At 43.0% G+C, this 27,594-nt stretch overlaps 1 protein-coding gene across 1 annotated transcript in view; it reads left to right on the top strand.

The window, feature by feature from the left end:
* Positions 1-27,594, top strand: part of PHLPP1 (PH domain and leucine rich repeat protein phosphatase 1) — a 520,000-nt gene that overhangs the window by 476,745 nt on the left and 15,661 nt on the right. Inside the window, exons 14-16 of the mRNA XM_085606901.1 lie at positions 1,114-1,230; positions 15,507-15,701; positions 17,497-17,725. Of these exons, the coding sequence (XP_085463027.1) occupies positions 1,114-1,230; positions 15,507-15,701; positions 17,497-17,725 (541 nt within the window). The remainder of the gene's footprint in view (positions 1-1,113; positions 1,231-15,506; positions 15,702-17,496; positions 17,726-27,594) is intronic.

Raw genomic sequence — 27,594 nt, 5'->3', positions numbered from 1 at the left:
ACCAAGTTCAGTTGACAAATTTTCAGTAATGTGTACGAAATAGTGCACTTCAGCCATCATCTCATTTTTCTCTCAAATGTAAATTTAGCCACAATTTTTTGCACGAGTGTTAAAGTCTAAAAAGAAACTGCCTCAAATATGAAAACATCCTGGGAGGTGCACAGGAAGAACAGTGTACACTCATATTACTGAACTTGCATCTTCACCAAATATTGTGGTTTGTGAATGCAGTGCATTTGTGAAGTGAAATTACCGGTATCTCTAAAGACAACAGGCAATTCTTGCAGTATGCTTCACAACTGGGCACACACATAATGGAGTTACAGAGGAGAATTTCGTGGTAGAAGGATTTTTTCAAGTAAAAACTACAATGGGAAGTTTTTTTAAGTGATCTGTGATGGTCCTAAGTTCGATCGGGGGATCTAGCTTTGGAAACCCTGAAAGAGAAGACACGGTTCTCCATGTTGGGTGTGTGAATGTAGAAACTCTGCATTGAAGTTTCCTGGAAAACAAACCTGTTGTATTGTCAAAACATTCTGTTGTCACCTTTTGCCAAGTCTCATAGTCCTTAGGGCTCTGGTGTCCTTGTGCTTTTAGGCTGGAGTATCAAATACCTGTTCAGTTTCTTCCTATCTCACTATGGAAAGCCCTGCTCAGCGTTGTGCACCAGACACATCATTACTGTAATGTTTCAAACTTTAGAAAAGGTGTCTTTTTCATTTGATCTCGTTGATCGACATACAAGTAGTGCTTCCAGGAAACGATTGAATGCCTTTTCTTTGTAAAGCTTTTTATGTCATGTCTCGTCTTTTCTTAACCTGTTACATTTTCATTCTTTTTTGTTTTTTTCCCCCCTCTGTTGGTGTATGCGTGTACACTTTCTCATATATGTATGTGCACTTTAACCAATGTACATGCAATAAGTACATTTGTGTAACCTTTCTCCTTGTATGTGATCTACTAGCCTCCAGCTAACCTATGTGTTACTACACTTGGGAATCAGCTCTTTATTGATAACGTTTTGTAGGTTTTTAAGACTTGCAGAGCTACACTTGGCATTACTTTTAATATATAAGCTATATTTGAGGGTTTCTTATTATTTTGCCCCCACAGTAATATCCGTTGCTTCAAGATTGACCAGCCATCCACAGGTTTCTCTGCGACCGACTCTTCAGTTGCCCCAGCAGTTTGGAGTCATGGTTACACGGAAGCCTCAGGAATTAAAAATAAGTAAGTTTAAATTTCTCATGCATGAATTTTCACAAATGAAGGCTGTTACTTTGTGGGACCCCTTTTTCATCCAAAGCCAGGATATTCCAAATTAGTTGATTCTCTAACTAATTTTGTTCAATTTCCAAAACACTGCTGCATCAGGTAGGTGCCTGTTTTTTCATTACTTGTGTCACAACGTGCCTAATTTTGGTTTATCCTGCAGCTGGAGATGATATAGGGTGTGTGCCAGGATTAGGCTGCTGTAGACCAGATGAGCTTAAAGGTCCTTATCTGCATTTTACAATAAACTGTTTTTTTTTTTTTTTTTTTACTTTTTCTGAAGCAACTGCCCAAATTATTCAACAGTGGTGTAAGGGACATGAAGTGTGGCAGAAAATATAGATTGACTTGATTTAGAAGCTTCTGCTTGTTTGAAAAAATATAGTTATACCAAAATTGAAAAGCGTGTATACGAGATGAAAATTGATCTCTTTTCAGAACTCGTGTGCTGATGTTTTGACAAAATGGTTCAATTTGCTAAATGTATTTAAAGCTGATATTTAGGTTCTAGATTTTATAGCACTTCTGAGGCTTATTGCTCGTATTGTTACCTTGGTGCCAGGGGCAGTGCAGATGTGGCTGTTATGTATTACCCACGTAGGTGAAACAAACCACAAAGAGAGGGACTGGGGCTTAACACGGGTCCAGTATACACTCCCCAATGCATCAATTGAAAGAACAAGGGTATGCAGTTCCTAACGGCGGCAGCAAGAAGGGAGGATGGGGGTAGTGGTTTATTGTGTTCCAGGTGTCAAAGAAAGAAGGACGGAATGGGAGTAGCTTCTTTAGGAGAAAAAAGTAGAAAGGGCCCTCACATACCCCAAGAGGTGTCATGCTTCATCATTGGCCAGCTCCTTGTTGGGCTGGCGCTGCAATGCCCAACAGGCCCGGCGAGGGGGCTCTTTGCCAGAGGTCTTTTCTTTTTGCCGAAGTGAGATTAAAAGAGTGTGGGGGCGTGTGTTTAGTAGTGGTATGAAATGGAGTGGAGAAATGGTGTATGTAAGATAAAAAATAGCTACAGGAATCCCACAGGGTTCTTTATTGGCTGGGTTCCTATGCTAAAGTAAAAACAAAAGACTAAAGAGTCGTAGCTAGAGAAGGACATTCTAGGCCTCTCAAGCTGAAATTATTGTATGGGAAGGGAGAGGGGTCAACATGGTTCATACCTTTTATAGTCCATGGGATCTTGGCATTTCGTCAGGACCGGGAGATCCTGGTCTACCTACTCTTGTAGGGATGGTGTAGGTGCGTGTCTGTGTAGTACAGTACCCTAAGATATTAGACTTGTAGTATCCTATAATATATGTAGACCTATAGTGTACCTTCTGGATGAACCTAGAGGACATCGGTTGATGCTCCGTTTGGTAGGTTCCCTAACATACAGAGCATCAGCCGATGTTCCTAGCCACCCCAATGTGCGAGCGTCCTAGCTGTAACGACGGGAGCCAGTAGCCCACTCCTCAAAATGAACTGCACACATTTTAAAATATCAATGAAAATACTCGATAAAAGATTAATTTCAGATAAAAACAATACAAAAGAATGAACTGTGGCTTTTTTGTATTTCTCGTTCTGTATCTGAGTTTTTTTTTTTAAATTAAGTTCACTACGGTGACTATTGAATTGATTAACAGAAATTGAATAAATCCTCAAGGTTTATTATTGTGTTGACACATTTTAAAATATATCAGCATTTAGGAAACCAAAAATTAATCACATTTTTTTGTTATTCTGCAGTGTGATGTAAGACTAGATTTTAGTAGGATCAGAACAAATCAAGAGACACATATATTCATGGAAACCAGATTTCCACACATTTGTGTACTGCATAGTTATATCAGTAAAATTGTTTGTGCAAATTTAGTAGCCATTTCAATGGAAAATGTGCAAATGGCTGTGCTACAGCACAATATAATATATATTTGAGACAGTGTATGCCAAAATGCACCACCAATTACATACTACACCCTTACCACACTCATGCTGAATACATTTATTTGACTTTGCGTGAAGCTAGGATTTTTCACAATCCCTATTACTTCAATGATGTCAGCACCCCACTCTGAAAATCTTTCCAGCACCTCTGCTGAACTACATCCTTAAATCCAGTTAAAAACAAACATATTGCAAGTATTCACAAGGAAGACCCCGGTGTACCTTCCTGTAGTTTTGTCTGCTGTTTTAATTTTTTTTAACTATTTAAAGCCATTTGAACAGAGAATGTGCTCACTATACGTGATCATACAGAATCATCCTACTTTTGTATGACGTTCACCAATAGTTCATTTTAACACAAACATCAATATGAGACCTCACCCTGTACTCTGCTGCTGAAGAGATTTTTCAGATTTGCTAATATAACTGGTATCAATATAAAGATCTTTCAGAAGCCATGTCATTTTTAGTTAACAGATGCCACTGGCCAGCACCCAACTCTGGTAAGTATTCTTGCTCCAGTGCACTTCACCATCAGGCACTTTTATGGTCAGATCAACATTTTAGCTACAGTTCCATAAAGACATATTGAAGGGCGCAGTCTAGGTTGTGACATTTACAAATAATTGCTCTTAGAGGGGAATGCAAAACATATCAAAGTGTATGTTATTTTGGTACTTCAAAGCATTTTGAAAGCATGTCCACTATTACAATAAAGAAAAATCGTCCCGCCTCATGTCCATTAAACGAAGTGGGTCGCAAAATTTGTTATAAAAATTAGGTTGTGATTCTAAAATTTTGGAAGCACTGCTGTAGAACTTCCATGTCAAAGGTGTCTAGGAGACAAGTTCTGTCTTTGCTGGCTCTTTGGCCTCCTGTATGCCTTTTTGCCTCTGCACCCATGGGTCCTGAAGAAAATTAGGCAGGACCTACCACAGCTCCTACTAATCACTCCAGACTGGGTTATGGTATTCTGAGCCTTTGACTGAATAAATGTATTCCATTTTAGCTACCTCTTTTGGAGGATTTACTGTCCCAGAAGCAGTGCAGATTTTTGCTCTTCCATCACAAGTAGTGGATGTTACACTGGCTGCTTGCTGCCACCCTACCAAGTCTCTGTATTCAGGACGTTGGGCTGAATTTGTCACATGGGTCCGCATTATGTAAAGTGTGCAGTGTCCATTCACTTTGGAGCGCGGGACTTGCATGAAGTCCATGAATGGTTCTGGGATGTACAGCTTCAATCAGGTGCATGAGGGTGCATTCATGGCACGACTTGGAGTCATGTCCCAAATCCAACACCAAAAGACACATCTGGTGTTAGTCAATTATCAACATCTGTTTCCTGCAGTTATTGCATGGTTTGAACGCTAATTTAAGGAGGGTACATCTTTCCTTTGCACACTGGGTTTTGTTTTGGAGGTCTTCCAAAGACCAAAGAACGTGCGAGCAGAGATCCGGATCCTCATTTGAACTCGCAGAAAGAAAGGAACTGACATCAGCGCGCAGAGTGGGATCTTTCTTGTGGCTCCCCTGTCTCACAGTCCAAAGCCTGTGAAGCCGCACAGTGCCACCTGGTGGTTTGCGGGAGGACTTCTATGAAAGGTTTATGAATCCAGTCTGGCGCCTGGGGAATATTCTAATGGTGAATTATCTGTTAGTTTGAAGATCCACCAGAAAGCGCATTACCAAAGGCAATTAACTCGTTCAATATCAAAATAACTACAGCTACTCTGAAATACATATAAATTATATTGAGAAATGTATTTGTAGCTGAATTTGTAAATTGGATAATGGCCCTCCTTCTCCAAAGGTCTTTGATATTAATTTCCAAACTGATGCAGTTGCAGCAGACCTTTGCTTTTTGCTGCCATCATGTTTCTCATTGAAAAAACTAGCATGAAGGAAGCTTTCTAGTGTTTATACTGTATACGTCCGCACCAAGTAACCACTTCTTCTCAATATCCTGCTATGATGTGGGATTTACTTCAGAGTGCTATAGAGTAGACATTTTACTAACCGGACTGGCCACTAATCAGCCCTGCCTTTAACCGGATGAAGTCAACTCATAAAACATTTATGGTCTGGTATCTGCCCACCCCCAAAAATCCTTATCTAAGCACCCTCCATCATGTACCCTAACAGTAATAGTTTGAGATCTGAAACACCACAGCCTTAGTAAACACAAACTCATAAATAAGTTCAAACCAACAAACATTAGAAATGTCTCATCCCTGGAGGGATATGAGGGATTAGTCTGTCTTAACAGCTCCAAAAGCTTGAGGTTCTATACATAGCTCTACCGATCCACCACAGTACCTACAACTACCCCCACACCCTCTCCTCTCCCAACTATGCCAAGAACCGATTCAAGAAAAAGAAATGCCTGCAACCTTGAAGGTTTAAGGTCAAAGTGAGGTAATTGTGTGTCAGTGGTCCTTACATATTTAGATAAAATGCCTGTTAGGTTGGGATTTAAATTTCTTTCCTTCACTGCAGTCGTTCCGCTAGAGTTGGCCTCCTTTCGAGCATTGAGTCGGTAGATTGTTATTGTCCTTGGAGCATGTAAATGATAAATCTCTCAAAAGAATGCACACACTTATTTCATATTGTATTTTTGTCCTCATTGAGCAGATATTGATGACTAGGCATATCCTGGTATTGCAGCCAATTTTGTTTTTCATCGTTCATATCACCTTAGTATATGTAGCATTGGTGTACTGCTGGTGCGGTATTGTTCTGCTTATATTCACATCACATGTTGCTATTTTCTTATATCCACATCTTCCAATTACATATCACAAATTGAGACTAATTTCGGACCTATTCACAGCTGTGACTATATTTGGGATTTATTGTAGAGTTTCTTTTGTGCTCGGATGCTAGCTTTGTTTTACAGAGGGGTCTCAATTTCTGTTGCTTAATGTAATTTGGGGAACGCTGTAAATGCCTTTAACACTACAGAACTTTAAACTGAAGTGACCTTTGTTAAGAAAATTGGGTGAAGTAGAAAATAAGCTCAAAAATGATTTTTTGCAAATAGTGTTTACTAGCATGGGGCAGATTTTGTGGTGTAACATGATTGTGCAAACTTTTATCTGTGTGAAAAGTGAAAACTGAACAGATTATTTTTCTCTATGTTTTAACTTTCTAGTGTGTTTTAAATGCAACATTCACAACTATTCTCAACTTGTAGGTGTTGGGAAAAGACTGTTTGATTACTATATCTGGAGAGCAGAGTAGGAGAAAGCCTATTTTATTTCATGTTGAACAACATGGTGACATACCTTGTTGGCCCTGTAAATTGTTAATTACCTTGTATTTTAAATTTTTCCTGTAGAAGAAATTGAGTTGTACAGGTATGGGCTTTCACGATCGGCCTTTTCCTTGACTTGTGCAAGGTGAAGTCTTATTTGAGTCAGAGGGCTGTCTTCTGTAGAAATGCCTGCAGATGCTCATACTCTAATCCTGAGATGTTCTTAAAATCATGTGCCCTGGTTTAACTCACTTTAGTAATCTGGATGAAGGACAATGGTTTTTTTTTTCTACATGGGCTATCTTGCAAACATGCAACCTACAAGTTTACAATATGCCAGGTAAATGTGTCCTTGAACAAAGTAAGATCACCATGCTATGCTTGCTGTCTGATCTCTCCAGTAGGCTCCCTTATAATCGCCTATAAAATTATCTTTACAGTAAGCATAAAACAAATTGTTTGTCCACTGCGCACCAAAATAAACACTCCTCTCTTGGACTGAATGTACAATTTACACGTAAATTTTAAAATCCAGAAGTTAGTCTTACAGTGTAAAAGCCCAAATGCCAGGAAATGCGTTCAACTTCCATCATACACTGAACTGAGGTCAGCTTAAGCACCTGAAATTCCATAAGAAACTTAAAACCTCACATTTTCTCCAGAAATTAATAACTTGATGACCTGAACCTTAACCACTGTAGCAGCGCCTATTGCTCTACCCTATTGTTTTTATTCAACACAATCCACATGGAGTGTTTGTGGATAACTTGTTCTCGGACTCCATATTTTTCTCTTTATTTGCAAACCAGTTCTTGACTTTTATGCTGCTGTCCCTAAAGGGAAAAACTATTAAACTGCTTCTCTGTAAATAACTTTATATAAGGTATGTCTTAAAATAAGCACCATCTTATTTACCCACCAAATTCATTGTTTATATTCCCTTATCTGCTGTTTTAACAAAATACATGCTATACAACTAATATTACAGGGTAAGTGGTTCTTGCAAAACAGTTACAGATGTAGACTGAGCCAATAATGTTTACCTTTCACATGTTTGGTTAGTGGGGGAGCAGCAAATGTTTTGGAAGCGTGAGTTCAAGAATGCTATTTGGCACATGAAGTTGAGGAAGGATGCTGAAGACAAGTGAGTGGACTTGCAGTTACTACACTTGACTTGCTTTGCAGGGGCCTGGCTTTACAGATGTACTCTAATAATACTTGACTCAAATGCCCATTTGCATATAAACAGAAGGTTTACGTGCTGAGGACTTGGGTTTGGTCTCTGCGTGTCTTGTTAAAACTAGAGGAAGTAGAATAAACTCTAACTCATTGAATACCAGGGTCACGTTTTTGGGATAGGGTTACCATGCCTAAACATGTACGCTTACAGTGATTGGACATCATAAAACCATACCTTTGCTTGTCAAGGTGGTCTGTAACCTATGCACCCTTTTGGACTATTTAGAATCCCTAAAAGAACAAAATATTTGTGTCTTTCAGGTACAGTCCTTATTGGATTGTAATTAACATCAATATGAAGACTTGTAGAGTTAAGCAAAACAGCCTCTACACATAAGACGGTGCCAAAGCCCTTAATTTACTGATGCACTTGACCGTTCAAGAATGTGCAAAATAATGCTGCTAGGACTTGACAGGATACCCAACAAACACATTACTGCTGCTCAAAGAAACCAAGGTAGTCATCAAGTTCATTCATGGATAATATCCAAAACTCTGATAAAATTCATATCCCCTTAGTCCTCAAATACTTGGAACATCTCTTTAGGGAGGTTTACGATAATTGGACATTTTTGTAATACGTTGTGTTTGCAGTAAGAGGAGAACTAACTTTTTCAAGGCAAAAATTAACTCTGTTGTTTCAGTGAACTTCCTTAGCATAGGTCTTTGAGCCATTGTCTGCTGTAGTGCTAGCACAAATCGCTTTTCCTCTCAAATTTGTCACTCCCTCTGGTTCTGTGCACTTGTAAGCAGTGCCTCTGAGACTCCAGTGTTTATAAATGTACAATTAGTAAATGCCGATCTAGCTTGTGTTATGGAGAGTAGATGAGTTTTTGAAGTCAAGCAAATACCGATGAAACTTCATTCCTTAGCACTATTGTAGAGAAAAGAGTGTTTCTAGAGACGGCCATGACATCCACACGTTTGGGTAGTGCCGTTTGTAGCAGCCAAAAGTGTGCGCTTCTTTAGTACTCTAAGATGAGCATTGTTTTAGATTCACAGTCCGTTAGATTATTGCCATCTGTTGGTGATCCTCTTGGAACAGGATTTCAGTGCAGAAGAACCATTAATATTGGGTAACAAAATGTTGGAGGCATTTGAGCTGTAGATACACATGCTGTGCATAAGTCCATCATCTAGTGTTGGGTTTGGATAATTGCAAGTTGTTTTTCTTCAAAGAAGTTGTTCGAGTCATGAGAATGTGGGACTCCTCTCTTTGGTGATAGCGCGCATGGGCATTAACTTCATCTTTAGACTTGTTTTTTTCCCGCTGACTGGTTCAGATGTAATCTTTCGCGCCCCAGTTTGAGATTCTCTCCAGCTTCCTTCGGTTTGCTAACAAGGAGTTCAAATCAACTGTATTTTCTCGATCGCGTTACTATACTGCAATTTATGCCTCTACCCCCAATCATTGAGAGGAAAACTTGAGGCTTGCAGATCAATTGGTCCTAAAAGACACTCCGAGACCAAGGCGCCTGATGCCAAGAAATGCTGCGTGGACAGCCAGACAACTCACCAAACATCTTCAGTCAACAAGGAGGAAGAAGAGGACGCCTCAGCAGCTCTAAAGGAATCCTTATCCATCCATGATTCTGATTCTGGTTCTGACATAGAACAGTATTCAACCAGTCTCGATTGGGCTCAGAAACATCAGACTGTGAGTACAACTGTCCCCAATCCCAAAACTAAAAAATCAGTTCCATTAGAAACAGTCTGGTCCGCCACTGCAAAAATGCCATGGCATGCACAGACATAAATATTCGGATGCCCTGCTCTCGGGCTCAGCACCAAATTTTGGCCTCCTCTTCTCCAAGTCTGATTTGACAGTTCACCAAACATCCACCTCGGTTCCGAAAAGACCAGGCTCATGGTGGTTTTGTACTGACCATGCTGCCACACCAAAACAAACTTTCTTCGGCTCCGGAATGCTTCACGCTCGAACCAAGAACTCCACCCAAACTAATCCTCAATAATATGCAGGGAAAGGCTCAATCTGAAACAGAAAACGCTGCAAATTCAACCCTGAGCCAAGAAGATAATTCTTCAACCTAAATCATCCAAAAGACATTCACCTTCGAACAGGATGCAGACGTTCCTCTACAAGCTCCTAGAAAGTAGAAAAAGGACATTGCTAGTAGCCCTTTGCATATTCCCGTACCTTCCTCACCAGAACCACCACCAGCCACTCTACCTCCTGATTCACCACAATATTCTGAGTTTTGGCCACATATCTCCTCATTCACCTATAGTTGAAAGGATGATATGCCAAAGGACACACATCTTGGGGATGCTTGGGATCTATATGACATAGACCCACAAGGAAATCCAGACCCAGACCTTTACCCCAGGCATCCATCACCACCAGATGATGCCTCTACCTATCAGGATCTAATAGCCAGAGCTGTAGCTTTTCGTATTGTGCCTTTACATAAAGACCCAGTGGAAGATGACTTACTTTTTGAAACATTATACACTGCTCAAAGTGGGGTCATAACATTTACCAGTCCTTAAAGGAATGTTACATCATGGAGATAAAAATGTTAAAGACCCTGTCAAGGCACAAATAATTAGACCAAGAGTGACACACTTAACTGCTTATTTTAGGATTCAAACCAGAAGTGCAACAAACAAATCTCAATCTCCCCTTTGACAAAGAGCACCTCTTTGGTCCTCAGAGGGACGCAGCGCTTGTGAAAATGAAAAAGGATCCAGATTGCCAAATCAACGGGGACCTTACAAACTTCCACATTTCGGGGGTCCTTTTGTAGGCCCAATTACAAACCGGGTGCTAAATCTTCCTCCACTGACATCTCAGGTTCTGCCTATAAAAATCAAGCTCAATCCACCACTGGTAAAACCTTTTTATAGAGGATCTTTCAGGGGAAATAACTGCAAACTTTGCGGTTACAGAAATACCCGAACTCCAAATACAAACTCCAAGAAATTACTTTCTTATCATTCCCCCCGACCATTTAACACCTGCCCGGGGACGTCTTTAAAACCTTTTAGCGGCATGGACAAACATTACTTCAGATTAGTTGGTGTTGAACATTATAAAACATGGTTATTGTGTGGAGCTTATCACAACTCCTCCAAATAATTCCACCTCGCAAGCATAAACTATCCTTTCTGCATCAATCTCTACTACCACAAGAGTTATCAGCTCTATTACTCAAAGGAGCTATAGAACAAGTTCAAAGACCATATTATGGAACAGGGGTATACTCACTATACTTCCTTATTCCCAGAGCAAACTGCTCACTTCAACCCATTCTGGATCTGAGAACAATCATTATATCCTGTAAGAACACTTCCACCTGGTCACTCTCCAGAGTTGATTCCACTGCTACATAAGGCAACTTCATGGCGGCTCTGTATCTGAAAGATGCCTATTTCTACATACCCATACGCCCATCACACAGACAATATCAACGGTTTCTCTTCCAAGGGAAACATTATCTATTCAGAGTCTTTCCCTTTGGAGTCACCACCTCACCAAAGGTATTCACAAAATGCCTAGCAGTAGTCTCAGCACATCTACACAGGTAACATGTACATGTGTTTCCTTACCTGGACGATTGGTTGATGAAGATAAACAGCTCCCAACAATGCAAACCGCAAACTCTCACCCTATTACATCAACTAGGGTTACCATCAATCTACAACAATCCTACCTTCAACCATATCAAGTACAGCCATATTGAGGAGCTATACTCAAAGCTCATTTGGGACTAGCATGCCCAAATACAGACAGAACATTATATCACTAATCCAACACCTTTAACCTCACTCCGAAGTAAAAGTCAAATTGGTCCTGAAACTTTTAGGCAATATGGCATCCTGCATATCAATAAATCCACATGCCCAATTACATATGAGATTGCTACAAGAGTGCCTCTCACGTCAGTGGACACAGTCACAGCGTCAACTACACGATCTAGTGTTGATAGACAGCCGGACACATCGCTCTCAGCAGTGGTGGAATGCACAAAATCTATCCAAAGGGCAGCGGTTACTAGACCCAGTTCCCCAGGTCATTCTTACAGCAGATGTTTCCCTGACAGATTGGAAAGCTCACTTTCAGGATCTAACAATTCAGGATGTATGAGACTCCCAACACAGAAGCCCACATATCAGTTACCTAGAGCTTCTAGCTGTTTATCTAGCATTGAAAGCGTTCCTGCCTCACATACAGCACAAAGTTGTTCTAATACGAACAGATAATATGACAACAATGTACTATCTGCAAAAACGGGGGGACCCACTCTGCAGTTATATTGCTTAGCCAAACCATTTGGCGCTTAGCAATACATCACAACATTCAGATTCTGGCAGAACATGTACCTGGCACAAGCATTCAAATTGCAGACCTGCTCAGCAGGATGCAGCAGCAAGTGCACAAACCGAAACTTCAACCCAAAGTTCTCCTACCGTTCGTTCAGAGATGGATGTACCCACAGATAGGCCTATTTGCAACCCCAGAAACCGCAAAATGCCCAAAGTTCACATCCAGGTTCCCACACCTATCTAAAGCCAGTGCCCTATGGATGAACTGGTCAAGGATATTTACTTACTCTTTCCCACCTCTCCCACTACTTCCATTAGTGGTAGACCTCCAGTACCCTAGTTCTAGTAGCTCCAAAATGAGTGGGTCAACCATGGTTCACCACACTATCGGAACTCTCTCTGGTACCACACAATTTGGCTCCTGAAGTCTTAGAATTTAGATACTTAAATTTACCTAAAAAATGTATGGATATTCTTCAACAAGCTCGTAAACATACAACCAGACAATGCTATGCTGACAAATGGAAAATATTTGTTCTATACTTCCAGTAGGAAAAGGTTAACTCTCTACGTACACAAGTACAAACAATCCTTTTGTATTTGTTGCATCTCCAAAATTCTGGTCTTGTATATACTTCAATACGCTTACACCTAGCAGCCATTGCAGCTTACTTACAAAATGGCCAACACTTATCTTTATTCATATGACCTGTGATTAAGGCTTTCATGGAAGGACTTGAGTCATTCCACCTAGGGTTCCACCTTCACCAACATAGAATCTTAATATTATACTCACAAGAGTCATGGGACCTTCGTTTAAAGCACTATATTCCTGCCAAATGCAATATTTATCTTGGAAGGTTGCATTTTTAGTAGCTATCACTTCACTTTGGTGTGCTAGTGAGATCCAGGCACTAACTTTAGAAGAACCATTTTTCCAACTACACAGAGAAAATATTAGTCCTTCGAACAAATCCAAAGTTTCTACCTAAATTAGTTTCTCCTTTTCAAGTCAGTCAATTGAATTACCAGTTTTCTTTCCACAACCACAGTCTGTTGCAGAAAGAGCCTTACATATACTGGATGTTAAACGAGCTTTAATGTGCTGCATTGACAGAACTAAGACTTTTAGGAAAACTAAGCAAATATTTATTGCATTTTCACCTCCTCACACTGGAAAGCCGATCTCAAAGAGTGGAATTTCAAGATGGATAGTAAAATGTATTGTAACTTGTTACGCTAAAGATAAAAGACTTTTACCTGTAACCCCTACAGCTCACTCTACTCGTAAAATTGGGGTTTCTATGGCATTTTTAGGCAATATTCCCTTTGCTGACATTTGCAAAGCTGCAACATGGTCCACACCACACACCTTCACAAAACATTATTGTGTTGATGTAATTGCACGTCAACAGGCCAATGTTGGACAAGCAGTACTAAGGAATCTTTTTCAAACAACTGCTAACCCCACTGGATAACCACAGCTTTGGGAGAGGGTCGGCTTTACAGTCAATGCACAGCATATGTTTGCTACAGCACACATGCAATGAACGGATTATGTTACTTACCCTGAAAGTATATGTTCTTGGCAGGTAGTGCTGTAGATTAACATACACCCTCCCTCCTCCCCAGAAACCTGTGTGGGTCGAAGTTTATTTACACTAATTCAGATTAATTGCATGAACATCACATTACTAATACTCAATGACTCCATTCTCACCCACTTGCGGCAAAACAATCTAAAGTTGGTGTCAATGCCCATGCAAACTATCACCGAAGGGACGAGTCATTCAATCTAGTGACAAGAATGACGACTTCTTGGAGGAAAAACAATGTGTTATCATCCGAGCCCAACACTAGATGGCTGAATTATGCACAGCATGAAAATCTATAGCACTGCATGCCAAGACTCGATGCTTACAGGGTAAGTAACATAATCCATTCCTTAATTTGCTTATTGTTTTTCCTCGATCTCCGAGTTTGTTTCCGGGGGGGCGTGCAATCCATTGACACATTACTGCATTTCCGTACATCTAGATTTCAAATTTGCCTAATTTGTTTTTCTCTTGGTGACATCAGAAAGGCCCCAAAACGGCATTTTGTTTTCTGGAAATCAAAACAAAGTGTATGCAAACAAATGGGTGTACAGCCTACTCGCGTGTGAATCTCAAAGCTCTAAGTGCACTGTTGAACTTGGGTGCGCCGTGGGAATTTCCCTGGGCTTTATTGTAAGCACAGGTCAGGAGCCTCCTGCAACTATGCAGTTAGCTCTCATGTCCTTGCAGAGTTTACAGAGCATTTCAGATGCTGTCGTCTCCAACTAGAAAAACAGGTTATGTTTTGGTGTACGTTTAAGAAATGTGCTTCGTCTAGACTCTAGTTGAACCCAGTAGTACGAGGCCTATTTTTTGGAGTGCTGGCATGGCATCTCTCATCATAGATTCATGCCTTCTTGGATCCCTGTTAATTCATATTTTTTGTGTGGGAACGAGGTTTGCAGGAGGGCGAGACCCTGCAAGGGAAAGTCTATGGCAGGTGATGCTTTGTTTCCCTCTGTGACTGTTTCCCTTGTGCACGTTAGTTGAATAAGTGGGACAGTTAAGGGTTAACTTTGAAGAATGCATATGAATGTTTTTAACATCTTTTTTGTGTTAAATTCCATCACTGATGTTTAGACTTAACCGTGTTGTAACCTCCTAGAGAAACCGTGCTAACATGGAACCGTGCTAACACGGGAGCAAGGAAAAGCGCACAAGTTGAGGTCCTCACGACCTTGAGAATCGTCAGATTATTTTTATTGTATTATAAAGTAACAGAGGAAGTGGTGGTAACGTTTCGCAGCCCATTTACATTGTGATTTGCGTGGTCTGAATTTCAATGAATCATTGGCAAATGCTAGACCTGTTGTATAAAGAAAGGTCACTTAATCAGCCACAAAGTATATGTTAATGTGTAGCAAGATCACTTTGGAGGTTCCAACAGTCCAGTCCTGTTTTTCATGTCTGTGCACAAAGGACATGACAAATGTGCAAGTACAGGAAACATTATAAACGGGGGTGGTTTACCAAACGTAAGCATTGCAGGGGGTTGGTTGTGCCATCAGTAAGTATATGTGAAAAGTCATTTATGAATTCCAGTCTGTTTTTCGGACAGAAGGGGTAACCGTTAGCATCATGGTGCCTTTATCTTAAACCACGAGGCTAGCTCATTTATTTTGCTGTGATATACTGCTTATCTCGGTTCCGGAAATTTAGATGTTTGAAAGAACTCTCATGGGGCACAGTGGCCACTTGCGATGAAGGATGTGATTCTGATCATGGGAACTGATGTAGTTTAAAGGGAAGCAATCCACTGAACGAAATAGATGGTGATTAAACGTGCCCTCCCTTCATGTGGCCGGAACAGATTCACTTGACTTGGTGGTTGTTGTCGTGGGAAAGAAAATTCGCCCCCTCTGCTTGACAAAATCTCTCTCGTTAACACTGCTGCCTTTTGTGTCTGTATTCTGTTCCCTCAGGCTGTGTGTGGCCGCCCTGTCTGCTAACAACTTCTGTGACAACCGGGAGGCGCTGTATGGCGTCTTTGATGGTGACCGCAATGTGGAAGTGCCCCATCTCCTCCAGTGCACCATGAGCGACATCCTGGCCGACGAGCTGCAGAAGACCAAGAATGAGGAGGAATACATGACCAACACCTTCCTCGTGATGCAGAGGTGACCATCCTAAGCAGCCTTCAAGCCAGATCACTTACTGCCCTCCCTCCACGTTAGCAGCATGGCCAGCGACTCCTCATTTGAAGTTGCTAGTCTTATGCAGAATAAGTAACCTGTATGACGTTCTTAGTATTGCACCTACTCAGATTGATATTCCAATGTTTGACCACTCAGTTCAAAAGTAGGACTCTCCTGTGACCTCATTCAAAATGGAAGCGAACAAAGGCTTCAAGTGGTGGTTTGAAAAACATTTGACACATTCCATCTGCTAGTTTAGGGGCTGTACATTTTCATTTAAGATAGATAACTAACCTAATAAACAGATATGTATATATGACATATTTGGCTACTGTCCTTGCACAAACAGCTGTGGTTTATAAACCAATATTAACGGAAAAGATGCCATATCTGTGAACTATTCTCAATATATAGTGTGATTTCACTCATTGGGAAGACTAGAAAACCCGTTTATAAATCTAACATCCTTCTTAATAGCTAGGGGCAGATTTACAATGCCCTTGCGCCACTTTTGCGCTGCCATTGCGTCACTTTTGTGACGCAGCGGCGGCGTAAACCATGCGCCACGTTGCGCCCCATTTACAACTTGACGCATCTAGGGAGATGCGTCCCATTGTAAAGCCCTGCGCCACGTGAAACCTGCATCAGGTTTCATGTGGGCGTTCCAGCGCAGGGGGGGAGGGGGCGTTCCGGCGCAGGAACGCCTCAGGAAAGTGACGCAGTGAAATCTACAAGATTTCACGCAGTCACTTTTCCGTCGCTGGTGCGTCAAATCCTTACTCTTGCTTCAAGCAGGCGTAAGGTGTGACATACCATGTTAGGGATAGGGCAGGTTGGAACAGTTCGGGAGTTACGTCGTGCTTGCGACACAACGTCAGCACTGCGCCAACATTACACCGGCAGATGCGTCACGCATCTGCTTATCCTTGCGCCACGATGCACCGTATTGTAAATGCAGCGCATCAGCGGTGGCGCAAGGGCAAACTTGCGTGACGCATCTTCCCTGGCGCATCCTTGCTGATTTGCAGGGATGCGCCAGGGAACGTAAATCTGCCCCCTAGTCTTTAAGCATGGCATGCCTTTGAATAGTCAGAATCTTTCTAACTTGATCCTTGCTGTTAGTTAAATAGTTAAATTTAGGTAAATATAAATAAACACAGACGTTAGTGTAGCATTGCAAAACGTTGCTGTAAAATCATTGTGTTGTATTACAGGATATTCAGCTTGCTGTTTTTAGTGAACATTTCCTGTGTGATAAAAAGTGGTCTTGGTCATGCCAAGTACACTAGGTGATACAAAATACTGTCCGTAGCACATGATGTAATTGGCATCTTCAAGATAGCTTTTCTCAGACAGGAAAATGTTTTTTTTTCTTCATATCACTGTAACATGGGTGGTGTCAGTCATGTCCAAAAATGTCACCTTGGGGTTTTGTTAATATTTACAACCTGCTCACCTTGCACCATGTTAATAAAAGGCTTGCATATACCAGCATGGTGTAAGATTGGAAGGCTTGGGGAAAACTAAAGATTTTGAATGAAATGATTCACCTTCCATACCTTAAATATGGAAGGTGAAATGATTCACCTTCATCATTTTTTCATCTCTGCTGCACATTAATGGTGCATTGCATCACCCCTACCTTTGTCTCCCTTTGTCCTTGGTTCGTCTTTTATTGCCTCGTTGTGCTGCGGCCCCTGCTTCCCTTGCCGCCTGTGTTCCTTTGATGGTTGGTGCTGTGCAGAACTCACTGTTGAAACCTTACTTGTCTCTGCAGAAAGCTTGGCACCGCGGGCCAGAAGCTCGGGGGCTCAGCAGTGCTTTGCCACATAAAGCACGACCCCCTGGACCCTGGCGGCTGCTTCACTCTGACCTCTGCAAACGTAGGCAAGTGCGGAACAGTGCTGTGCAGAAATGGAAAGCCACTGCCCCTGTCCAAGTCTTACACGGTGAACTGTGAAGAAGAAATGAAGAGGATTAAAGAGCACAAGGCTATTGTCACGGAGGTGAGAAGGAATACTCTCCAGAAACCAAGTCTAAAGTATTTGCATTTTCTTAATGAAAAATGAATCTAATGCAGAACATGTTTTTCCTTTTAATCAGATTCAATTCCAGATTCTTTATCTTTTATACTTGTAAAATCATAATTGACTGCAACCAAAAAATTATTATTGTTTTAAATGCTGAAAGTGCGTAGCACAGCTACATTATTGGGTTTATTCATTCAGCTTACTTGAAGGCCTGCCGTTGTCCTAAACAAAAGCTTTGGTCTTGGGTGCTTTCAGGCATCCTACTTTCCTGTATCATGTCCTTGTCTCAGAGTTGAACCTTTGCTCCCTTCATCACTCATGAAGAGATGGCTCAGGATGGTCCTGGCTTTGGACCCGCACATCATCCTACAGATTATTTTTGTGCTGCACTTCAGTTTGCAGGGCTTTCTCTCATATTGAATAAATGGCACCTGTGAGGGTTGCTGTGTTAGGAGAGTCCGGAATAAATGCTTGATTGTGACATCCTGCATGCATTTTCTTAATCCTTTTTTTTTCCTCTTCTTGTGCTTGGAATACTTGAATGACAAACCACTAGGGAATGCACAGCACTTTTGTTGCAGCAGCCTCAGCAGAGTGCTCCTCAGTTACACTTAGGGTACCCAGTGTAGGAAGTGGACTCTGTATATACTATATCAAAAAGAGATATAGTGTGCACAGAGTCCAGTAAGTCACCAAAGGTTTTACAGAGGATAAAGTAGTATAATACCTTACTCTCAATTTAGCGGCAGCTGGGCTAAGCAGTTAGGCCTATCAGAGGGTAGTGTGAATGCATTTGTTGTACACACTCATACAAGGCAGGAACACACACTCCATGACTAACTCTAGGCCAATGTTTTCAAAAATATTGCTTTAGTTAGTTATATTTTAGGAACCAAGTGGAACTCAGTTACAGGTAAGTAGACTTTTTAGTTATTCAATACTTAGAATATACAGTAGAAGCATTATAAATACTTTGCAGGTGTATGAAATAATTTTCAATGTCAAGAACATACTTTGTACTATTCTCAGGATCAACACTTAATGTAATACAGAGCAAAACCAATACAATCCTATGGGAGGAAAGAGAGGTGAGTAACTATCAGGTAAGTACACAACGTTCAGGTTCAGTCTCTGGGGTGTACAACCAACACAGGACAGGGAATAGAAAGACACCAGGGGTACACCTTCAGCGGTTCAGGGGTGGCCAGGTGGTGCTGGGTGCCTAATGCGGATCCATGGAGACGGGGCAGGTGAGGGGGAGTTGTTGTCCTCAGCAGAGCATCGGTTTTAGGGCAAAGGCCCGGAGTTCAAAGGACAAAACAAAGGAGGCCACAAGTTGGCACCATGAGCTCATCTCCATAGGCACACGGGCGGCTCGGTGCAGGGTGCAAACAGACGTCGGAGTCCCAATAGACGTCAATGAGGAGCTTCGGTTGAGGAAAAAGGCTGCAGGCTCGGACTAGAAGACTGGCTGAAAGGGGACCAATGACTGGAGAGGTAAGTTGGACAGTTGCTGGACACCAGGATACTGTCGGTTGCGCAACCCAAGGCATGGGGTATGTGGGTGCATGGGTGTCTTTCGGCATCAGGTTTCTTTCACCGGAAGATGAGGCTGCAGGCATCCTGGGGAAGCTCAGGAGAGGTCATCCAAAGCAGGATCGCTGGGGAGACATCACTGGATCATTGGGCCACCTAGACTCAGACCGGGGGTGACTGGTGCAGTGTGTTGAGGACTCGCGGTTCCAGGAGGCACTTTAGTCCTTGTTGGAGACTGCTTTTACTGGACAAATCCGTTGTCCATGGGATACAGTCTTTATTGAAGGCAGCTCAGGTCTGTGGAGTTGCTTGAGAGATGCTGGCCACGGTACAACCGGATTTCTTTGAGCAGGGTTGCTGGAGGAGCAGACAGGCTGGTAGGGCTGGGGCGAGTCAGTTGTCTTCTCCACTGCCGCATGGCTCTTCAGTCATCCTTCGTGAGTTGTCAAAGCTGAGGAACATAGTTCAGGGGAGCCCTTAAATACTAGATTTAGGGGTTTTACTGCAGTTGAAGGGCAGTAAGCAATGGCTACTGTCCTCTATGGTGACAACACCCTTTACGTGCCCCGTCCCTTAGGGGAGAGGGGTTTGTCCGTATTCCTGTTGGTCCTTATCCTCCAAACCAAGATGGACAATTCTGAAGGGAGGGGGTCCACTTCGGCTCCTGGCCACCCTAGGAGTATGCCAAGCCAAGGTGGACACTCCTACTCTGATTACTAATTTTCGCGCCTGTCCTGCTGCCAAAAAGTGGATCTAGGAGGGGGGAAAGGCATCTTCACTAGTTGGAGCTGCCCAAATCAGCATAACACAAGGTGAAAGTCTTTGAGGCTCACCGCCAAGTGCTGCTGTTCCTACAAGGGGGTGGGGGGTGTAAAGCACCTCCACACAGAGCAGGCTGTGTTTCTGACCTCTGAGAGCACAAAGGCTCTCTCCCCATGAGGTCAGAAACCTGCCTGGGGCTAGCTGGCTGGTTGGCTGGCAGTGTACAGTCAGCCAACACACTAAAATCTGGTTGTTTTTCAGCGGGCATCTCTAAGATGCCCTCTGAGTGCATTTTATAATAAACCCAATACTGGCATCGGTGTGGGTTTATTTTGCTGAGACGTTTGATACCAAACATCTCCGTCTTCAGTAAAGCCAACATATAGCTTTGGAGTTTGTGTTGACAAACTGCCAGCCCATCTACTCAAAATGGCTTATCTGCGCAAACAGTGTCCAAGAATGGACTCAGACACTGTAGGGGTATACTGTTCATGCAGCTATGCCCTCATCTATGTTATAGTGCACCCTGCCTTAAGGTTGTAAGGCCTGCCAGCGGGGTGGCTTACCTATGCCACAGGCAGTGGTGTGTAGGCATGGCACCCAGGAATGTTTGCCATGTCGACTTTTAGTTTAGCCATACCACAACACATAGCTTAAAATGGAAGTGTGTATGTGTTTGGTGTGGGGTCCTTTAGGGTGGAACAATACATTCTGCAGCCCTAAGGGACCCTCTGGTCACAAGACCCTTGGTACCACTGGGACCTTTTTACAAGGGGCTTATACGTGGGCCAGAGGTGTGCCAACTGTGGGAGCAATCGTACATGTTTCGGAAAGAACACAGGTGCTGGGGGTCTGGTTAGCGAGGTCCCAGCACACACTCAGTCACGTTAGCATCAGATATCAGGCAAAAAGTTGGGGGTAACCATGCAAAATTGGCGCTTTCCTACACCCAGTGTGCCTTTTCCCATGAACGAGGGAGATTACTGATCCATTGCCACGCTTTGAGTTTATGAGCTATCTTGCTCTGTTTTTTTACTTTCGTACGTGTCCCAACAGGCAGTGTAGTGGTGTCGGCTCCATGCGTAGTCAGTTGCCACTCTGTACCCTCTCCACCACCTTGGCTCAAAATAGTCTAACACCAGGGCACCCCCAGGTTAAGTGTAGGAAGTCTGCCCCCTCTTCTCCGCACCAGGGGCAGGTGTCTGGGTTCCTTGCATAGGATTAGGTTCATTCCAGCTTCCCTATCCTTATAAAAGCCACTAGGGCTACACCACATAAACCCTGTGGACGTTTCATCATAGTCTGGTGTCTCAATGCAATCTACATCCAGGCCAGAGCAATGCCAGCAAGCATAAAGATGGATCAGATCCTCTTTGACCGCCTAGTCATATCTGCTTCTGGATCTTCCGGGAGAATGTTGAGAAAGTCAAACATAAACTTTTTTGATTCATGAACGGTCCAGCCAACATTCCGTTTGCCAGCTGTAGCATCCTTTCGAGACCTAAAAATTGGAGACTTAACCTTTGTGAGTCTGGCCTGATATGCAATATTTTGTTCTGGCCTTATCCCTTGCATTTCTTTATAGAAATAACTAGGAAGACTTACCTCACAATAAATTGGTGCTATCTTAGGACTCTCAGGTGGCACACATTTTATTTTACCAAGACATCCTGCCTTTGCCTCTATGAAAAGTATAAATATTAGGTCCCGCAGACAGGTTTTTTTTCTCCTACCTCTCAGATGAAGCTCTCCAGCACAGCCTGTAGATGGCATCTTGTAGTAAGCCTGTGTTGCATTATCATCCTCCTCCGATATCAAGACTAAGCCTAGTAATCTGGAGCTGCAGTCCTTTAGTGCCCTTGCCTGGAAAACTAGCTGCTGTATAGCTCTGTGGGAGGAGTTACTCTGGCCAGTTGAGAAAACACTGAGACCCCGCTGACTGAAGACCTACAAGGAGAGCATCTCTGTGAAGTGCCCCGACCGCAAGGCATGATCACAGTGGAGAACTGCTGGCTCTGGTCAAACAGAATGCCCTCCCTCCATCCAGAGAGCCAGACATGCAAGAGACATGGAAGGGCTGACTTTACAGGGCTCCTTGACTGCCTTTGAATTTGAGGCATTTGTATTCTCCCATTCTCAGACACGAGTATTTTCCTTTCACCACAGAAGGGAACTAGAGTTTCCTTGGTTGAGTTTGGTTGTCCTGAGTTTGGGACTGTTGGATCAGTCTCTGTGAGACCCGGGCCGTAAGTCTAGCTCTCCAGCAGCTGCTGGTAACCAGCGAATCCGGTTGGTGCCCAAAATCACATGGGTGCTCCGCCACCTAGAAATTCCACGTGCAGCCAGAGACTTGAGACAGAGGTCCTTAAAGCTGGATAACTTTTGTGGCAATTTCTGAAAGTGCAAAGTAGAGACAAGTAGTGCTGGCAGTGTAATTCACATCCTGCAGCCATGTACCTTCATTCGGCAAATTACCTACCACCTGTGAACAGTAAAGGTCTCTCCATTCCCCATGAGTGGCTTTCCTTGCTTTAATCATGTCAGATGCATGACGAATGAATGGTTAGATAGAAGGGTGTGTGTGTTGAGGGAGTGCACGGATGTACTGATGAGTGGTGGGGCTTTATGCTCGTTATGGTCTCCCTGGGGATTGCAGTTCAAAAGCCCTTACAGGCAAATGTTCAGCTCCAGGATCTGAGTAGGGTTCCTGCTTTCTGATTTTACAGAACCTCTGGTTGGCTCCCTGCCTTGATGATCAGACAAGTAAACAACCCCCTCTACCACTCCATGAACAAGGAGAGGTACTTCAACGTGGTTGTCCTTCTCATTCCAGACTTGGCCCAAATCTGAGGTCATGGAGATGCCTTATAGCTATGACCGGTGGTGAGAGAGAGAGTTTAGCCTGCCTGCATGAGGACCTGAACAGTGCCTGCCATGAGCAGTCAGCTTGATCCTTGGGTAACTATGCACAAGGCCTAGCTGACTAAAAAGTATTGCATGGCGGTGTCTCGATCCACTGAGACTGCCCCTAACCCAGGAGGACCCCACAGTAGAGTTGCACAGCAGGATCCTAGAAAGAACAACATCCGGAATAGTGAACCTGCACCCTCCTGGTTCCTGTCCATGAGGTGCCTATATTCACTCTTCTTTAACCCCATAGGGACAAAGCAGCAGTCGACCTTCACAATTCTCCATATGGGGTCCAGTTCTACTGGCTGGACTAAGGATCTGGAATTGTTGCAGGTGTCTTCCTTGCCTTTGCTTTTCGGAAGATATTAACATTTCTATTCGAAATAATTTTAGTTTCCGCGCTACACATATCAAGGATACAATATAAAATAAACCATTCACCTTTCTGGGATCATCCAGACTTCTAACATATTGAGTATATACATCTTAGATTAATGGGATACAATTGTTTTATTACAGACAGTAGTGGGCACACAGATATCCACATGCAGAATATCGCTCAAGTGTCACCTCGTTTCTCCTTCCATAGCCCCTTAAGTTTTCTGTTTTGATGCATACATTTCAGGTATTACATCCTACAATGGTCCAGTCCTATTTTCCATTTCGCTCGGCTCAGGGCATCCGTATCACTCCAGTTTTGGCCACACCTCTTCTGGTCAAAACTAAGCCCAGACCATATCAGATCTATTGGTATACAAGTCTTCTGGAACATTGAGAAGGGCCATCTCCAGCTGAAGAATAAGAATAATTTGACTTTTGATTACCTTTGAGAGAACCCCCACCCATTGTCCCAAAACGCCTTGATAATCCTACAGTCCGATACTGTGCATAAAGTCGCACTCTTGTAATTGACGTTATGGTGACATTTACAGATAGGGATTGATCTAGTGGACGCCTCTCTGCACAGAGCGCATAGCTGTAGCAAGGTCAGCTAGGAAGGTGGACAGTGCCTTGCAGCACTCGGTACTATGTGGGATGTATAGTTCTTGATAAGGTAGCAGATTCTTGGGTAATGGGTTGAGGTACTGTGAGTACTCTTCCCTGGCCTTTCTCCCCATCTCTGCCAGTGTGGAAGCTTCCCTACCTTGTTGCCCTGATGTCGACTTTTATAGTTGCAGTTAGGGCCTAACCATAGAAGGCCAGATCCTGGTTAGTCTTTTCTGGGCCTCTGTCGCCAGCGCTGTTTTCCAATTAATTTGCTTCCCTTGTATTTACCACGCTGAAATTGTAGCACAGATTGCATCTTTGGTGTTGAAATTACTTTGAGTTTAGGTAAAAGTGCATGTGAACCTTAGTTAAATAAAACAAAATAACAGATGCGTGCCAAGGATGAGGGGGCAGTTGTACTATTTACTGGTCTCAAGATACTTGTTGCAATTTCCAAGCAGTATTTTTAAGACCAGTAACGAACTTTAAGAGCCAAACCTTGTGCTAACTGGTTGGATCTTAAAATTACGAACCATAGTTGATCAGAATCTGACCTGCCTCATACATAATAATGCGGTAGGTGGTAAATTGAAATTCACTATGCTTGGTGGCCGTGACAAGTAGGGTGACCTGCTTGGGTGAACAGACCAAGTCTGTTATTGTGTTTTTTAATAATGTAAACTTGTTTTTAATACAGCTCGTTTTCCGTGAAGAAAACAGACTGTTTAAAAAGCAAAGTTTACTTTTTTCTTTTTTGCTTGGAGTTGGCAGTGTCATTGGTGACAATTTGATCAACTTTTTTTTTTTAATTCACAAAGGGGAAAGGTGGGCCAAGGGACCCCTTCCTTTTTAGCGAGTGCAATAGCATCTCCTTTGAGGTGTTGGTAAAATCTGAATGTTTTGCTGCCGGATTTCTGTCGGAAGAGATTGATACATAGGATCGCAATTTGGTATTTGCAAGGGTCGCCGACAAAATGCTGCTTCCAGATACTGTATCCGTATCATTTTAGAATCCCATTTTAGGAGTCGGCAAATCCTTTCTGACTCCTAACCTGGTATTAGTACAAAAGTACAATCCAGATAGCAGGGCTGGTGAGATATTCCCACTTCATTTCCCCCCTTTTGATAATGAGCTCCAACTCTCTTGTCCGGACTCAGCGGTGCAGATGTAATCCTGTTAGTTGCAATCTCATTCTGGCAGAGCACCAGACGTGTGCCTTTGCAGGCCGTCGAAGCAGTAATTTTGCCTTAGCTTGAGTTGTTCTCAAGGAAGACTGTAGTTTTTATTTCCTGAAATGGTGCTCGAGACGGATTCCTCACTCAGGATATTTTTTTTAACTCCGTCTCTCATGCATGGTGTAGACAGTAGCTGCTATGCGCACTAGGACCCTTGTGGTTCTGGGTGGTCTCTGTACAGGAACTATGTGATATGGGGGTAGGAGTTGAGGTGTGGTTATGAGAAGTATAACATAATGTGCTGAGTATGAATGAATGTCGGAGAATAAAGATAAGCTTAACTTCAGCTCTCTGGTGTGGTGTAATCTGTTTGCATGCTCCAGGGCTGGGGAAGATGCTACAGTCGTTTCCTGTATAGAGGCTGCAAGGCCTGCTCATTGTTCACTAAACTGTGAGACCTTTCGGAGGCTCATGCAGGACATTAGTATTCTACATGCCAAGATCACTGTAGTGTAATTTTATGTCAAGCACTTCTGAACAACAAGTGCAGAAAGACCCAGTAATCTTTCTGTTTACGTGTGTGTGTGTGTGTGTGTGTGTGTGGGTGTGTACGTGTGTGTGTACGTGTGTGTGTGTACGTGTGTGTGTGTACGTGTGTGTGTGTGTGTGTGTATGTGTGTGTGTGTACGCGTGTACACGTGTGTGTACACGTGTGTGTACACGTGTACTTTCAGCCCGCCACTTCATCCGTTTGATTTTTTTTTTTTTTTTTTAAACAAACTTTATTAGGTCACAGAACAAAATGCAGTCAATCCCCGTCCCCCATAGTCCTCCCCCCAGCCAAATCAGGACATCTTGCAATAATCACCCCAGCACATAAGCTACATCTGTACAGCATTCACCCCAATAATGTCTGTGCTACTAGGTAGTGCATCCACAGGAGTAATCCACCCTGAGTGTGCGAGACAGCCAAAATACCCCCCACCCCATCTCCCAACATCCCCCCCAACGAGCCCCTCCTCCCTACCCACCCACCCAAGCATGTCGCCCGTACCTATCAGAAGTACATGTACATCAAAACCTCAGTCACCACCCGTCGAGTCCGCCTCCCGGCAATCCCAACAGACAGTACCGCAAGAGCAGAGGGGGGAAGCCCTGTATAGTGCACTCAAAGAACCGGGGTCCCGTCATCCCCCACCGGATTCCACTTCATCCGTTTGATCAACTGATATTCATAATTTGCTTTCACCCACCACAGCAGAGGCAATGAGTCATTGCTTCCTTTCTCTGAGTAATGGCATTCTGCCAAATCACAATGTTGTCACCCCCCAAGACAGTAATCCCCTTCAGCTGCAGGCACTTGTGAGCCATATCCTCTTTGATTTTTTTATTTTTATTTTATTTAATTTCCTTTTTTTCCTCTACTTGTTTTCAACATTGTGAGGGCCCTTCTGCTCCCCAGATGCTGGCTACTGCTTTCAGTGGGCTGCATTACATGCGTTCACCTTGCTTGCTGCCGCTTTGTTTGTGAATTGGCCTTCAATCCATTCCTAGATGACTGCCCGTGCAACTACTGGCATTTCCGTCAATCTTTACCTAAAACAAAAAAACATTTCAAAGATGGCCACCAGCGTATGCACACATGTGCATGCACAGCCGGCTTTTTCTGATCAAGATGTACATAGCTAATTAAAAAAAAAAGAAATCCCAAAGTAATAGCCGATTTACCAATGCCAGACCTACAGGCTTTGCTGTTACTTTGCTGGCACTAGTTTCACAGCTATAATGGTGAAGTGCACTTGGTAAAGAAAGAAAATACCTAAGGAGCCATTACTTTGTAGCTGGCTTCACTTATCACATGTAATGAATTTGTATATCGCATTTCCTTTTTATTTACAGTTTCAATTCTGACCTTCTAGGCAACCTGTTTCTGTTAATTATGTGCTGGCGAAATGTTTTTTTTTCCAGTAGGTGAAAATAATACCGGAAGAACAAGGATGAAAGCTGGTGTTGTAAATGTAAATGTCTAGTATTTGTAAAGCGCGAACAATTACCCGAATGGGTCAAGGCGCGGGGGGCAGTCTGGAAGATTAAGTGAGCTATTGCCCAGAGTCACATGGTGCTGGGCTGATCTGCCGCTGGCGCCGGGGATCGAACCGTGATCCCCCTGGTTCCGGAGTCAGTCGCCCTGGCCGCTGCGCCACACCTCTTCCTGGTTCAAGTGCTGATCTCTTAACTTAGAACACACATGCCATGTATACAGTTCTCTTGCTCCTAGCACATACTGTAAATATACCCTATACCCGGTTCTCATGCTTATAGTGTGCAGCACACCTGCCACATATGCGTCTTATCCTCGTAACGTACAACTCGCTCAACATTGATGGCTCAGGCTTGACCGATCCAGGCCACTGATGAATTAAATGATTCTGATTATAGGTGCAAGATTTAGTTAGCCATCTAACCTCTTCGAA

The sequence above is a fragment of the Triturus cristatus genome, chromosome 5_2, assembly GCF_964204655.1.
Source record: "Triturus cristatus chromosome 5_2, aTriCri1.1, whole genome shotgun sequence".
In the NCBI taxonomy this organism is placed as follows: Eukaryota; Metazoa; Chordata; class Amphibia; order Caudata; family Salamandridae; genus Triturus; species Triturus cristatus.
The sequence above is the reverse complement of the archived record's forward strand: the minus strand, read 5'-3'. Positions and strand labels throughout refer to the sequence as shown.